The 16,000-nt window shown below is 40.0% G+C and overlaps 1 protein-coding gene across 6 annotated transcripts in view; it reads right to left on the bottom strand.

Moving 5' to 3' along the window:
- Positions 1-2,349: 2,349 nt before the first annotated feature.
- The window catches only part of Pde1c (phosphodiesterase 1C), a 479,074-nt gene continuing 465,423 nt past the window's right edge, over positions 2,350-16,000 (bottom strand). For 2 of the 6 annotated variants that reach the window (XM_008762922.4, XM_039108434.2), the window contains one exon: positions 2,350-5,076. In XM_008762922.4, the coding sequence (XP_008761144.2) occupies positions 4,907-5,076 (170 nt within the window). In that variant the 3' untranslated portion in view covers positions 2,350-4,906. 6 annotated transcript variants of the gene reach the window in all.

A 16,000-nucleotide genomic window follows, 5' to 3' on the forward strand; every position in this document is an offset into this window, starting at 1 on the left:
ATTAAATATGCCAGTATATACTAAAGCCCCTGGCTCCTTAAAGCTCCCTGGATACTTAAAAACAATTTTTAAAAAATACTTTAAACCTATTGTGCTAGAGGTCTGTTTTATCATTCTAATCGCTGGCACTTTGAGCATATTTATTTCTGCTGCTATATTTGTTTCATATCCTTGTACCTTTATGTCTTAACTTTTCAGATTTTAAACCGGTGTGTTATAAAAGATGTGGCTAACCAGGCAGCAATTGAATTTTAGATGAGGTATTTCTTATGTCTAGATTAACTGAATGTCGTATCTTATTCATGTATCTAAGCCACGGAAAGTCACAGAGAATCCCCGCTGAGCTGAGTATGAGTGCAGGTCAGAGCAGGATGCCACAGTCACCATCCCTCGTCATCCCTCTAAAGCAGCTTTGCAGAACCTTTGTTGTAGGAAAAGGATAATTGATATTTATAAGTCTTAAATCGGTCTTGAAAAGAGTACTTCTTCTGACACTCCCACTTTATCTCTGGCATAAAAGGGCTGTCCCTTGCTTCAACTAGCCTTGTGGTTGTTACTGGGGTGTACAGCCAACACCATACAAGGAAGTATATAATTATTCTTCCATAAGTTCCCAAACTCTAGTTCTAGATATTCTTCTTCCTAGCTCTCAATAGACTTCCTATAAATTAAGGTTTTGGCTGAATAGAATCTGTTTGAAACAAATAAAAGATAATTGATTGACCGAAGCTATATTTTTATGATGACAAACAAGCTAGAGCTTTACAGAAAGACAAACAACCTGCCTTTTGTCCTAGGAATGGGACTGTAGATAGAAATCCTAGACTCAAAATTAGGAGGTATCAACCACACAACCATATCTTATTCGATGGAGAAACCAAAACCTCAACAATTCGAGCTGGATTGTCAACTGCTGGAGTGCTCAGTGGCTGTGCACACACAGAGCAGGGTTTAGACAGCTATGGGAGGAAGCATTGAGTGTTGGCCAATGACCTGACCTTGTGTACATAGTTTTAATAACTATGTGGGAAAGAAACAACTAGAATTCCCTGAAGTTTATGATGGTCAGAGGCTGGGAATAGAAGAGAGGGAGCAGTTATTCTGCTATTTTCTGACCCAAAACTTGGATCATAGTAAAAGGAAATTGCCATTGTGAAGATTCTGTGAATTCTTTCTTGTTTCAGAAATGAGGCCTAAAATGATGTCAATTGTTTTCTAGAGTATGCTTTAAAAATACCCAGAACTTGTATCATGTAATGGATGAAAAGTAGGTCATTGTACACATTCATGAGAATTTCAGGCTCAGCACCAGAACAAACAGGTGTCAGTAGAAGCTCAACAAGGCAGGGGCAAATCGGTCCCTAAAGGACCCACAGTCAGCAAGACATCCTGCACCAGGGTACTGTCTTTACTGTTGCTTGAATCACGTCGAGCCTGCAGGACAAGTTCTGTGCAGTATAAGAATGGGAAGCATTAGAGTAGCAAAGCAGCCAGGCTGGGATCAATGGAGTAAAGGACAGAGGGTAGATCCTATAAAAGACAAGATTCAGAGGGGTGGTGAGGGATGTCATAGAAAGGGGGACATAATAGCGCACAACTGTAACAGTTGGAGGGAGGCTCAAGAACTCTAAAGGGTGGGAGATACCGAACAAAGGAGTGTTGAGGTGGGGATATTGCGTCTCTACCATATGGAGGAACACATGAAAGCCTTGGATACAGGATGTTGTGTCATAGTCACATGAGCACCAGCTCCCTGTAATGGCAGGTGAGGATGAACTCCTGTGTGAGAGAACCAGCGAGGGATGTTGTTCTCTAACTGAAGGTCCTATTTCTCTCTCAGGCTGGAGCTCCTCCCTCCATAAGGAATACTAGCTAATAATTGCATCTTGTTCTCTCTAGCCAACCCCATACTATGCTGAGTGAGGCCTTATTATTACCCTGACTTTATTGTAAATGAAACAGAAGTTGAGAGCAATTACATAAGTAACTCAGTTACAAAGGAAACTAAAGGCAGATCCAGGGCTTACTAATGAGTTTTCCTAACTCTAAAACCTAGATCCTAACCATTAGCTAGGCAGCTTGCCCTGGAATGACAAGTATGTTGACAACACAGGTGTTCCCCTACTGAGTAGCTCCATTGTAGGTCTCCTGCTATTAGCAAATTAACTTATTGAGTCAGAATGGATGAAAAGATTATAAAATTTCAATAATATGCATACACAAATTCACAAACTATTCACCTTAACAAGGCAAGCAATTCTGAATACTGCCAAACTGGGGGCAGGGTGTTACTTTTCAAGTAAATTGCAGAAGTCTAAGAAGGAAAAAGATGACTCACAGCCAAGAAAGTCCATTCAAAGCATCTTTTTTATTTGCTATAAGAATATAATCTTCATTTCTGCTTGTAAAACATGGTAGGCATTTAAAAGCAATGCAGACATGCCACATGTGAACGTTTGTTGACCTAAAATTTTAGCAAGGGTTGAAAAAAATTCACATCTTAAGAGAAAAGAACAGAGTAAGAACAAACATTCTTAACACACCCGCCTTCCCAATTAACTATGAAAGAGCTGCTCCACTGAGGCCTGAAACCTAAGACAGGACATTTTTAGAGATAGGAAAGGACCCCTAAATCTTGTCAGTGTAGTCAAAATGGCTCTGTGCATTCGGCATTACAGTTTCTGCATAGTACCAAGCAGGCATTACCTGTGAGTTAAACTAATCCAAGTGAAGGTACACTTCCAGCCTGCAGATAGCTTTGCTTGCTCAAATACTGGGCAGGGAACTAAGAATTGTAATTGTCTTCCATAACAAAAAGTCACAGTGATTTCTCGCTTGTATAGCAATTATCTGAACAAACTACATTATATATGAACTGTCTAACAGCACCAGTGCTCACTGGACCCTGGAGCTCGTTTCTTGGGTAATTATGGTCTATGGAAATGAACTAAACAGTCTGTAATCTACTCAGGATTCTGTGACTATCACAAAAGGCTCCTTGCTTTCCTAAACATGGAGTGCCCTGTACTAATGTGTCTCTGTGCCTATAGTCATCAGGTGTGGCAATAGCTTCCAAAACACACAGTCCATCTCCACCACAAAAGAAGAGTAGCTTAAACAAACTAAGACTTGAAAGCATTAGACCACAAGTCCAAGGACCTGAAGCAAGTCTCCGGCAGAACAGGTGGAGGTCACTTTAAAACCAACAGAACCTTTAGATGCCCCTGGTCATTCTGAAGGGATTGACAGCTATCTCCAGGTGTGAGAATTCCCTTGCATCTCTATGTTTTTAGTCTCAAAGTAAAACTTCTTGGGAACGTTATAGAGAAGTAACAATGACATGCCAACAAGAGGTGACTTCTGTCCCAGGAGAGAGAGGAGAGCCGGTAGGAACCCCAAGAGCTTTGAGTGGGCAGGCTGTGGACTAGATGAGTTAATATTTAATTTAAAGGCATCTCTAGACTTAGGGAGACAAAGTTGGAAATGAGGAAATAACTTTAGGTTTATCATTTTTCAGCTTCTTGCCTCAGTTCCACAAAACCATATTCCTCTGTGGTAGATCTAGAGCCTGGAGTCTTTGAGCCACAGGCACTTCATGGATCTCTGAGTACTCTGACAGAAAGGATTGAAAAAGTTGAGCCAAGTGTATATCTAGAAAACTCAAATCCCCCAAAGTACATTGAAACTGCTAGGAATGAGATGTGATCAAAAATCAAAATCAATTTCTCTCTCTTTCCTCTCTCTGTCTCTGTCTCTCTGTCTCTCTGTCTCTGTCTCTGTCTCTCTGTCTCTCTGTCTGTCTCTCTCTCTCTCTCTCTCTCTCTCTCTCTCTCTCTCTCTCTCTCCACCCACTCCCTTGTCCTCACTTGGATCTATTTTCTGAACCTGAATTCTAACAAAGAAAACAACCCATCATCCATCTTTCCTCTAAGACCGTTATGCTCAGAAGCAGAACATTTGTTTTGAATGTGTTTGCTTTCAAAGTCACACATTTGCTTGAATTTTGAGTAAGTACTTTAAATTTTAAATCAGTGCATTTAAAATTGGACAACACTAATAGACATGTTAACATGAAACAGAGAAATCTCACAGGGTTGCAACCATAGACAAAGAACTATAATCAATTAAGGAATGCTGAGAGTGGGAGAAAATGAGTTTTTTCCCAGGGAAAAGCACATCAACTGATTACCCAACACCAAATAGTCTTCTCTGAAAACACATACATACAAGTAACACAGGGACTGAGCAGATTGTATTTATATATTTAGGAATATATATAAGATATATGCAATATATAATATTTTATGTATATTGTATATATATACATATACATATATATATAGTATACAATAAAACAAAAGAAGCCATGCTTTTGAGAGAGAACAAATGTATATGTAAAGGTTTGGAAGAAGGGAAAATGAAAGAAAAAATGGTATATTTATATTTTAATTTCACAAAATAACATCATTTTAATTGGAAAAGTTATTTTTAAAAGTACATTTCGTACCCCTGACAGTTTTAAGGCAGTGTTCATGTAAAGGTAAATCATCTCTTGGGGATGAAAACAGGGCAGTGGGAAGAATTTTATTTTTTAGGATAAGATATATCATTTTTAATTTGATTGCAACTTAAGACTTTTAAAGGCCTACAAAGTAAAATCAAATAAGTCTACCATTTACTAGCTTCTTGCTGGAGTCTTGATTGACTCCAAATGTAGTGACTGGTGCATCTATAACAAAATGACCAAGAGGAATCTCAGGCAAATTTCACTTTGACTCTCAGGGTCAGCCACAGTAGTGCCAGCTGCATGACTTCGGGGGTGTGTCCTGGTGTGTGTAGTAGGTGCTGAGAGGTAGGCAGGCAGGTCGGTCGGCCCTCCCCCACTCCCTCAGTTCTTAAACTTGCCCTACTTTTTGTTCCAGTGATGAGAGATGTTCTGGATCTTTTTCATCTTGATCCGCTGATCCAGCATCTTGTACCTTACGGGATGATCATCAGTTTTCTTTGGAACGGAAGGTGCGTAGGAACTAGATGCATAAGCAGGACGCTTAAAGTGACGCAAAGGAGGCTTGATGACTGGAGGCCATGAAAAGAAAGACAGATAACCATTAGCTTTAGAGAGACTTGACTGCACATAGACATGGCAGCCACCTTCTTCTTTGACTCATGTGTCTCCTCCAAGCCAGAAAATGAACAGGATTGGATTTCTAAATTGATTGAATAAGCACAATATCAACTTAGTTATTGACTTTAAACTCAATAAAGACAAGAAACTGCTAGAGATGGGCACTGGTGGACTAGTATATAACGTTTATGTGGTAATGAATGAATGAATGAATGAATGAATGAGCTTATGAAAGAGCATGGGGATGCTGGGGTCACAAGTGGAAGCAAGGTGACCATGGTGAGCAGTGGTATATTTATGGCTCACAACAATTAGCATCGTGTGCAAGCTTTGGGAGCTGGAAAAAATTCTACTTACTCCCGAAGTACTAACTAAAAGCACATCACCAAGAAAACATTTGAAATTTTTTATAAAGATCTAATATCCAAAATGTACAAAGAACTCTTAAAATTCAACAGAAGGAAATAATCCAATGCCAAAATGGACAAGAATGAATGAACTCCTTTTACTACAGAAGATTCATATATCAAATAAGCAGGGGACAAAATGTGAATAGTGAAGAATTGCAAATAAAACAGCAATATTCTACTATATCCTACATAATGCCGAAGGCCAAAACCCTTAGAATGTGCCTTCCTTCCTGCTCAGGGGAGTGATAAATGTTACAGCTGCTTTGAAAGACAAATTAGCAATTTCATGAAGCTGGACACAGACTTTATCAAAAATGCAACACACTTTTTACTTTTTTCAATTAGTATTAGTTTATCCAACTAATTTAAAGGACTATATTTACATATCACCTGACTATAAAAAGCCGAGATGACTTTTAATGGGCTAATGGATAATTACATTGTAATAGACATATATGATGCTATCATAATTGGTAAAAATAAATAAGTGGTCAAGCCATATGAAAATGTGAACACATCTTAAATACACATTGCTAAGAGAAAGAAACCAGTCTGCAAAGGCAGTCACACTAAATGATTGTACTTACAGGACAAGCTTGAAGGAGAAAAAAACACACACACAAAAGTATGGAGACAATAAAAAGATCATTGGCTGTGACATTATTAAAGTGAGGAGAGAAGAATAAATAGGTAAGCAGTAGGAATTCCAGGGCAGTAAAACCATTTTATGTAATACTAGTAGATTCTGACACTATTTGTCAAAACTCATAAAATTTTATGGGAGAGATCTCTAATTTATGCAATTTTAAAAAGGCATGGAGGTTATTAGGATCCCAGAATGCACTGCAAAAAAAATCTGTTGTCCACACTAATTTAAGTAACAATGAGCCTGCAGGGGATGGAAAGCTAAGTACCACCTGACTAACTGCTTATAGGCAGGCTCTAAAAGAGGAAAGGGGGCAGAGGAGCTCCACATGAACTATGTATTGTGGTTGATAAAGTTGCTTCAATTCCCCTCTACAATCCTCTAAAATTGAAAACTTACATCAAATGAGAACAGATGACAAACCATCCACAAAGATGTTAGGTGAGCAGCTAAGAAAAGGAGGAGCTAGAATGATCTGAAGGTCATTGATTAGAGTTGCTGAAATCAATAGGAATTCATTGCAGAGAATTGATGGCTACATATAACAGCATTTATAAATAGGAGTGCTTACATAGCTTACTGCAACACATGCATTTCTTTATCAGACCTAGAAAAATTGCAGGTTTTGAGGCTACAGCAGCAGAGAAGCCATCTTTTTTTTTTTTTTTTTTTAATTAACTTGAGTATTTCTTATATACATTTCGAGTGTTATTCCCTTTCCCGGTTTCCGGGCAAACATCCCCCTCCCCCCTCCCCTTCCTTATGGGTGTTCCCCTCCCAACCCTCCCCCCATTGCCGCCCTCCCCCCATAGACTAGTTCACTGGGGGTTCAGTCTTAGCAGGACCCAGGGCTTCCCCTTCCACTGGTGCTCTTACTAGGATATTCATTGCTACCTATGGGGTCAGAGTCCAGGGTCAGTCCATGTATAGTCTTTAGGTAGTGGCTTAGTCCCTGGAAGCTCTGGTTGCTTGGCATTGTTGTACTTTTGGGGTCTCGAGCCCCTTCAAGCTCTTCCAGTTCTTCAGAGAACCCATCTTATATTTACGTTTTTATTTCAAATACTGTTCTCCAATGAGGGAAATAAGCTCATCCTATAGCAATAGCCTGTTACAGAACTAAGCACAGTATATGCACGGTGGACTTGGATACCATTAGAGAAACATCAAATTCAAAAGTATCAAAAAAAAAAGAAAAAAAAGAAAGAGAGAGAAGTAGAAATGTAGGAGGAGGAGGAGAAGGAAGAAGAAAAAATGACAAAGGAGATCCAAATGGCTCTAAATGAATGTCACTTTGAGCAATGAATGAAAACATGAAATCAAACACCCAAATATAAAAACATGGAGTCAAGCATCATCCAAAGTATAAAATACAGATGTGTAATAATGTGTTACACAAAGATTTGTGAGGAAACATGAATCCACCAATCAGATTGCTAAGTAATTTATATACAGCTGCTGCCTTAAGGAGTAGGATGAAGAAGAGGAAGAGGAGGGGGGAGGAGGGAGAGGAGGAGGAGGGGGAAAGGGGGAGGAGGAGGAGGAGGAGGATGAAGATTGTTAGTGTGGTTTGGACATGGTGACATCCTTACAAAGAATGTGTATCCTAAGAAGAGATGAGAGCAGTCACAGTGCAGAAATATGACCAATATGGCCTCATCCAGGAGACAAACGTGACGTAAATCCTGTTAACAGAGCAGATCCTTTACTCTATGTGACAGAAGTTAATACTTTGTGATGAAAATAAAACTTACACAACCCCGTTCTAACTGGAAGCAAACAGCAGATAACCCCAACTGGTAGACAGTCACAAAACACCTGACTAGTAAGGCAAAGAAGTTTGAGAGACTGAGAAACCACAGAGCCAAGAGGATCCTAAGGAGACACAATGTATTTATGTGTTTCCCTGGGTGATCTCAGAACAGAGAAAAGAAAAGGACAGCAAGTGAGAGGAGGAAGATGTGAATGGGCTTAGATGATGACCTTCATCATCTAACCTGCAGTTCTGCGAGGAGAAAAGGTGAAGGACTGATTACTTTCTCCCTTCCCCTCTGTTGTAGTCTCCTGTGACTCCTTGGTCTTCCTGAAGTTTAGTTAATGGACAGAGGGAGAGAAATAAAGTTGTCAGTAAGGATGAAACAAAGAGGTTAATTAGGTGAGAAGTGTGGAGGATCAGAGGTGGTGCACCTGATTGCCCAAGCACCAGCTCTCCCTGCAGGCCACTCCTCTTTTTCCTAAAGAGCAAAGGGAAATGATACAGGACTTAAAGCTAAGGGATACTTCTCTTAAACACCTAAAGCAGTTCTTGGAAATACCCTCTTAGCAAATATTTTCTAACAGTTAACAAATGCCTGCTTTTTGTTACATGTGAGGCTGGGCAGATGGCTCAGATCTCTGCAACTATTAGGCCCAAGTTCTGACATCTAGTATCTAGAGAGAAACCTGGTACAGTGACAAACAAATATAGTGACAAGTATAGAATCCCAGTTCAGGCGGGACAGAGGCATGTCAATCCCAGGATCTCCCTGGACATTCAGTCTAGAAGGAATGACAAATTCTAGGTTCAGTAAGAGACCCTGTTGAGGAGGACATCTCAGCCTCCACAAATGTCTGTATGATAAGCAGCCCCCCATACACATACACCACATATACTCACACAGTGAGACACAAATGAACTATTAAATAGGATACATTAAACTGTGATGTTTCAAGCCAGCAAGATGGCTAAGTCAGCAAACTTAATGATCTGAGTTCAATCCCTGGAACCCACACAGTAGGAGAAGGAAACTGATTACTACAAGTTATCTTTTGAACACAACATCTGTGCCATGGTATACACACACACACACACACACACACACACACACACACACACAATAAAAAAATAAATAGAAATATATTTAAATAAATTCTCATTTTTTATTTAGTAAAAACAGTACTGTGCTATCATGAAAATATGGAAGGTGTTTATTAGCAAAATAGATGCTTATGTGATAATAGAATGAACAATAACTGAATTTAAACCAATTTTTAAAATTATATATGTTACTATATGTTATATTATATATCTATCTATATGTATGTTTTTTTACATTATGACTGGTTTGCCTGCATATATGTCTGTATACCACATGTGTGCCTGGTACCCGCAGAGGCTAAAAGAGCTCATCAGATGTTCTAGAACTACAGTTACAGACAATTGTGAGCTGTTATGTGGGTGCTGGGACTTGAACCTGGGTCCTCTGTAAGAGCAGCAAGTGTTCTTAATATCTGAGCTAACTCTCCAGCCCCTAACCTAATCATATCACTACAAAGCATATTGCCATGATGTGCATAAGAAAATCTAAAACAATAAATACTAGCTCAAAGCCATGATTATGCCTGTGTGGCACGAACATTTGCTCTGATTGACTTTTAGTGTTGTAATTTTACAAAAGAAACACAACTAAGCGTTTATTCTATGGAATCATCTATCAACTCTACAAGAATTCACCAGAGGAAAAAGAAAATCGATATCGCAATGTCCCTTAGGGTTTTCCCAGTAGCTCCTCAGAAAGTCTCACTCAGCGCATGCTTTGAAGTCTAAGATTAATTTTTACCTACGGGTTTCTTAGAACATAGGCTACGTGCTGCTGGTGTAACTGAAAAGAACAGAAATCCCAGCCCTGGTGGGCAGTCATTCTGGGTCTACCCTGGAATTTGTGCATCAATGGCAAGACACATTCTTATAGCAAGCTGCTCTTCTCAGGCTTCATAATACCCAGGCCGAAACTGCTTGGGTTTATGCCTTCTTGGACACAGTGAAGGCTGTCAGAAATGGGTCTGTTGTGATGCGATAATCAACTCCCCTGCTCATTGTTAGAATGGTCACCTTTAAGCTCCCAGAATGCTTAATCCCATGGTTTAGGGTAAACAACCATTACAGCCACAACCATTCCCATTCCCAACACATTTAGAACAAGTATAAAAATATTGCCATGACCCGGGAAGATAGAGCAGGAAGGGCTGAGCGTCTCAGATCAAGAGCTCAGGCTTGGCCTCACTGATTTATATCTTTTGAGTCACAGTCCCTCTTCATAGTCATCCTATTTTCGCAACTCAGCATGAACTCAGCCAAAGTATTATTGAATTTCCCACTTCTCAGCATGAAGGAACATTTACCATTTGCTAGAATTCTGATTGTCAGAACAAAAACTCTGCTTGCCACTAGCTGCAAATAGCCTGAACCTACTGGTAGAGATCAGCTCCCCGCTGAGCTATGAAATACACACATGCCTACTGTCTCCTCCACTCAGTGTGGGAAAGGGGTGCTGTGCCCAATGCTGTTTGTATGCACGCCTTGCTTTTCTCCTTTGCAGGGGTCAAGATTTGATGGCAGGACATGACGGCAGGACAGGCACAGGTAGACCATCTTGAATGCTGTGTTGATCTTTCTTCTGGAGTTCTAGGTGTTCTCCTGAAGGGGTTTTTATTCATCTTTGGTGTGTTTCTGGGTCTTAGAAAGGGTCTGACCCTCTTTCTTTCAATAACTGCCATTCACTACCTGATGGTATTCTAAGCAAGGAAAAATGCCCCAAACACATTTTCAACTAAGCAAGTAAAAAGATGAATGTTTACTCAATGTCCTCTGAGAAGGACCGAAAAAGTGCTAGAGATTCTGATGGGAAGAATGGCTCAGACAACCAATGAGGAGATGGCACTTCATTCCTGATTTCTAATCTAGATGTAATTAGTAGGTTGTAGGGAGACTATGAAAACAACGGGACCCATCGTGATTCCTGAGACTGCATTCCTTACACTGAGGCATAACGTGCTTGTTTTCTGGCTGTGCTTGTTTGTTTCAGACATTTCTTTACTCCATAACCTCTTCAGTCCTGCATGTCTACATCCTGGGGCAGGTATAATGTGCACACACATTTGTATCTCCTGATGTAACCTAGCATTGATAATAGTGGCACACAAAAATGTTTAAATGAGTGAACGAACTACTGTGTACCACACTCAGTAACCTTCACAAATGCTGCCTTTCAAAAATAGTGATTCACTTGATCTATGCACTTGCTGGTAATGATATTGGTATTGACAAAAGCCAGCATTTGTCCCTTCTGCGATGTCACCATACTTAGAGTCACTGGTATATGACTTTTGTATAAGAAAGAAGGATGCCGGGGAGTCCATCCCTTCACAAGCTTTAGGTCTACAGTGAACCTTTGCTTTACATAGATGCTGCAACGATGGCGTCTATCTGCAGGTCTCACTAGAACATGGGAAGGCACTGATGCAGAGTTCCTGGCCCCATCTCCTAACAAACTGGTGAAGGGAAGGAGGCTGGAAAGTCAACTCTTTCCATATTCAAACAACAGAAACCTTCAATTGCTGTTCTACTTTAAGGAAAGAGATCCTCTCTCAGGAAACGGATAATTTTTTATTTCATATTTTTATGTCCTCCTTTTGTGTGTCCTAACACACAACAAAGTCCATGTTTCCCATTGTGTTTTCCACTGTGACAAGTGGCATGGTACAGAGTCTTTCATTTAGTTTTTCTCATCAATATGTGGATGCTTCTTCTACTTGCTTATTTAGATTTGAAATGAAAATGTAAGGCTAATCAGTTAGTTGTGTGCCCCATGTCCATGCTAAACCATTTCAGAGGGTTCTGATGGGAAATTATTAGTGCTTGCACAGCTCCAGTGCCACAGTAAGCCATAAAAAGTAAGCCTTGATTCAGTCCACAGTAAGTGAGCAACAATGGCCAACTCTCATGGGGAACTGAAAGTGAAAGTCAGCTGCATAACCCAAGGTCATGGTTCATTCAGGACTCATTTACGAGTCCTTCACTCGGAGATATGCGCCGAGAAAGTCACAGGTGTGGAAATGATCTAAACCTTCAGGGAGAAGGCAAGTGTGTAAAATGGTGGCTCCGTGTATGTAGTCATTACCTCCAGCCTTTTCTTGTCTCCCAGGCATGAGAACAGGCTTGCCAGTTGCCAATAATTACTTTGGGCAAGCTATGGAGGTATTCATGTCTCAGTTTCCTGAACTGTTAAAGCAGATGCTCCTCCCAGTGTCCTCAGAGACTTATCAGGGTTTAACAGATGTTCTTAACAGCATTTCCCCTGATGTCTGTAAGTCTAAAATACATATGAAAGTACTTGTCTTCAAAAAGCTGTATTAAGGAGAACAAAACTCACCAAATTGGAGTTAAATACTTAACAACTTACAATACATGTAGATTTTGTTTGGGGAAAAGAAATCTAAGCTTTCCACAATGTCTTCAGACCTTGGGGATGGTCAGTTCTCTTCCGAGGAAGTTTCTGCATGATGTTTTATCCGTAGTCTCCTGCAATGGGACACACAACAGCATCATTGGGAGCCGGAGAGCATTTGGCCTAGAAACTCTTTCTACGGCAGGCAGCAGAGTTCAGAAGCGGAGCCACATCTATTGAAAGACTACTGCGCATGCCGCAGTGTGTGCAAGGAGCAGCCAGCTGTATTGCATCAGCCGTGACTAAGTACTGTACCTTTCCTCTCAGATCACTCCACGAGGCACCTGGGGAGCTGCTCAGAAGCCACTGCTTTAGGTGGTTAACAGTTAAGGCTGATAATTATGGTCAAACTCTGAGCCATTCTTCAAGCAAGAGCCAACAGTCCCCCAGTTCTCCACCATGGATGTCCCCTGCCCCCAAATTCCATGAAATCTCTATTCCAATCCCACCAGACAACAAATAGAGTAGGCTCTAGGGAAAACTATCTGTGTGTGGTAGTCTTTCCAATGCAAGGTTTAGATGTGCAAAGATTCCAGATGAGGACCCCAAGCAGTCTTCTTGTGCTGAAGCCGAAGGATGATCCTGTTAGGTAACTGCAGAACTGTATAGTCCTTTAATGAAATAACGGTTGCAGCCTTCTGACAAATAACTTCCAGAACTTTTAAAACGACTTAACTCCTCATAGCCCAACCATATCCATAGATTAGAAAGGAAACATGTCAAAGTTCTTAGAGCACATGTTGAACTCTCAACATGAAAAAAAAGTAAACAGGATCATTTTGCAAAACAGTCATAGCTTTATATAAAGTCATTTTTTAAACACAGGAAAAAGTATAACAAAATAAAGCTAGCAAAATAAGTACATATACTCTCCATACAGCTTAATAAAATCAATGTTTTAACCATTTTTAAAGAGACTGGGAATGTGCTCAGTGGGTAAAGTGCTGACTACAGAACCCTGAAGAGCCGAGTTCAGACCTCGAGCATTAATGTGAAAAACGATGTGGTGGCTCATTCTTATACACCTAGTGCTAGGGAGGCCTGCAAAGGGATGTCTAGGACCTGGTAGTCAGCCTTCCTAGCTCAGTTAGTGAGTACCAGGTTCAGTGAGGAAACCTGTCTCAAAAAGTAAGGTGGAAAGAGATAATGGAAGACATCCAACATTAACTTTATCCACACAAGAGATTAAACGCAGGTTAGAACTTAGTATTTCTTCACCATTACTTCCCTTTAACTCTTCAAAGCCATCATCTAGAATTTGTTTATTCTTGTGCACATGTGCGTGGTATTAAGTTTATAGCCATAAAAGTATGTTTCTGCGTGTTTTAAAATAAGACAAATCATTTTAGTGACTTGTTTTTCTTTCTCAACGTCATGTAACACACTATGTATAAACAGTCTTGTAGCAATAAGAATAGAAAATAATGACAACAGAAAGATGATTAAATACTACGTGTCATATTTGTACAGTAGAGTTATATATAGATGGGCTCCATAAAAGACCCGGCTGTGTGTTTGGAGGGCGCTTCCTTTGCCATACATAAATGTAATCTGACTGTAATACCAATGTATACTACTACACAAATGTAAAAATGGGGTGGGTCTGATGCAATCATGTCATTGCTGCAGTTGATTGGTCAATTTCGATGGAAGGCAATTAATCAGTGACTGCTAACTATTTACATCTGGGGGCTCATTTTGACACTCGAGTTTGTGTTGAAGTGTTGAAGTTGCCATTCTTTGTTCTTAGTTCTTTCCTTTCTTTTCTCTGTCTACTGCCTTCTGCTTGATCAGTTTTTCAACTGGATGTCTGCTCTATCTTAGGTTACTGTGCCACCATGACTGCTGGGTGGCTCATCAAGACAAAAACTAATTTGTCATGATGATAAGCCTTGACTTATAAGATCTGAGTTCCAGGTAAAGGCCAATTGCCTTAAGTTTGGCCTGAAACTTCTTGTTACATTCTCTGATAGTTTCAAAGCCTCTAGGCCACCCATGTTGGTTCTATCTTTGTGACCTAACACTTTTGTTGCAAGATGTTTGATCGCACTGTGAACCATGAGATTGTGTTGTTTACTGGAGAAACCTGTTTCTACTTGTGGTAGGGCTCAGCCTTAGTGGGCACCTTTAATTCCTCTGGCTGGGATACAGTCATACCTTTAGAACACACCTTTAATCACAAACAACAAAGGAAAAGTTAACCCATGCTTGAAAAGGATGTCTAATTGAGAGGCATACAAAGTGAAGAATCAGAGAAAGATTTTACAGAATAGGATATGCCCAGTTCTCACTTGAAAAGAGAGAAAGCACGGCAAAATGTCAGACACTGAGAGAGAAGACAGATTGAATGAGTCAGCTTGGAGCCAGAACAGCTGAGTTGAATCAGCCAGCCAGAGACCAGAAAGAAGGAGGAGGAGGTGATCTTATTTAGCAGCACGTCTCAGAGGCTGAAAACATTCTAATCCTAGATTAAATTGTAGCCAGGACTAGACCTAGGTCACCAGATGGAAGCTGTTAGCCTCTGAGATGACAATTACATCAGAGGAATAAAAGACAGTTTTACACACTTCCCACTGTCCTATTGTAGATTAGGCTCCAACACACGGAAGTGGGGAAGGACCCAAAAGTTCAGTTCATAAAAGTATTATACATTATAATTTAATCATTTTAGTGATGATCCTTTGTGTTAGAAAGTCACAAAATTTCCAAGTTCTCCCGAAAGAAAAAGAAGAAATTAGTATCCCCAATTCTGCACTGAAATGGCTTTATGTATAGTTTTTCTTTCCTGTTTTACTACAGTATTTCTATAGTCACACACACTTATTAACACGTATACTGCCATGCTACCTTCCTTCTTTCTGATATGTGCCCTTTAAGGCTTTCACCAATGACTTAAGAGTAGCACATCCTGTAACTGTCCACACTGAATGAAGATTAAAGGGATTTTTACTCTCCTTCACTCAGTACTAATGTTTGCCTTGCAGGTAAAAGGCAAATATCTTCATTGCGTTCTGACATCTACTGTAGCCAGTAACAATTTGATGCCAGCTAACCACCTGGCAGCTGGTACTAGTAGCTTCCCTGACCATAACCAACCAAAGCATTTAAGGTTTTCTCAACCTTGAGCTCATTGTGGAAACTCTCCTACAAAGTTTTTAAGTCTGCACTTGGTGGCTGTTCCTGCTGCTGCTGCTGTTGCTGTTCTCCTTTTAGGTCTGTTTGAATTGAGGTCTGATGAATGTTGCTTTCCCAATGTCCTGTCTGTCCTGAGGGATGTGCAGTCCTTTATCTTTCACACTTTCCTTCTTTTAATCAAATGGTAAATTATTTACATGAGAATTCCTCTTTTGATACATGCCTCTTGTGGTTTTCCATATAGTCACAGAGTTATGTAATCATTACCATCATCTAAATTCTGAGTTTAATCCCCTCAAGAAAAAAATCTCATGCCCTTGAAGTCACACTCATGCTCCTCTCTGTGATGCATTATACCTAACTCAATTCTCTTAAATATGTCATACAAACAGAATCACTGACATGTAGATTTTGTGTCTGG

Source organism: Rattus norvegicus, chromosome 4, assembly GCF_036323735.1.
Source record: "Rattus norvegicus strain BN/NHsdMcwi chromosome 4, GRCr8, whole genome shotgun sequence".
NCBI classification, from domain to species: Eukaryota; Metazoa; Chordata; class Mammalia; order Rodentia; family Muridae; genus Rattus; species Rattus norvegicus.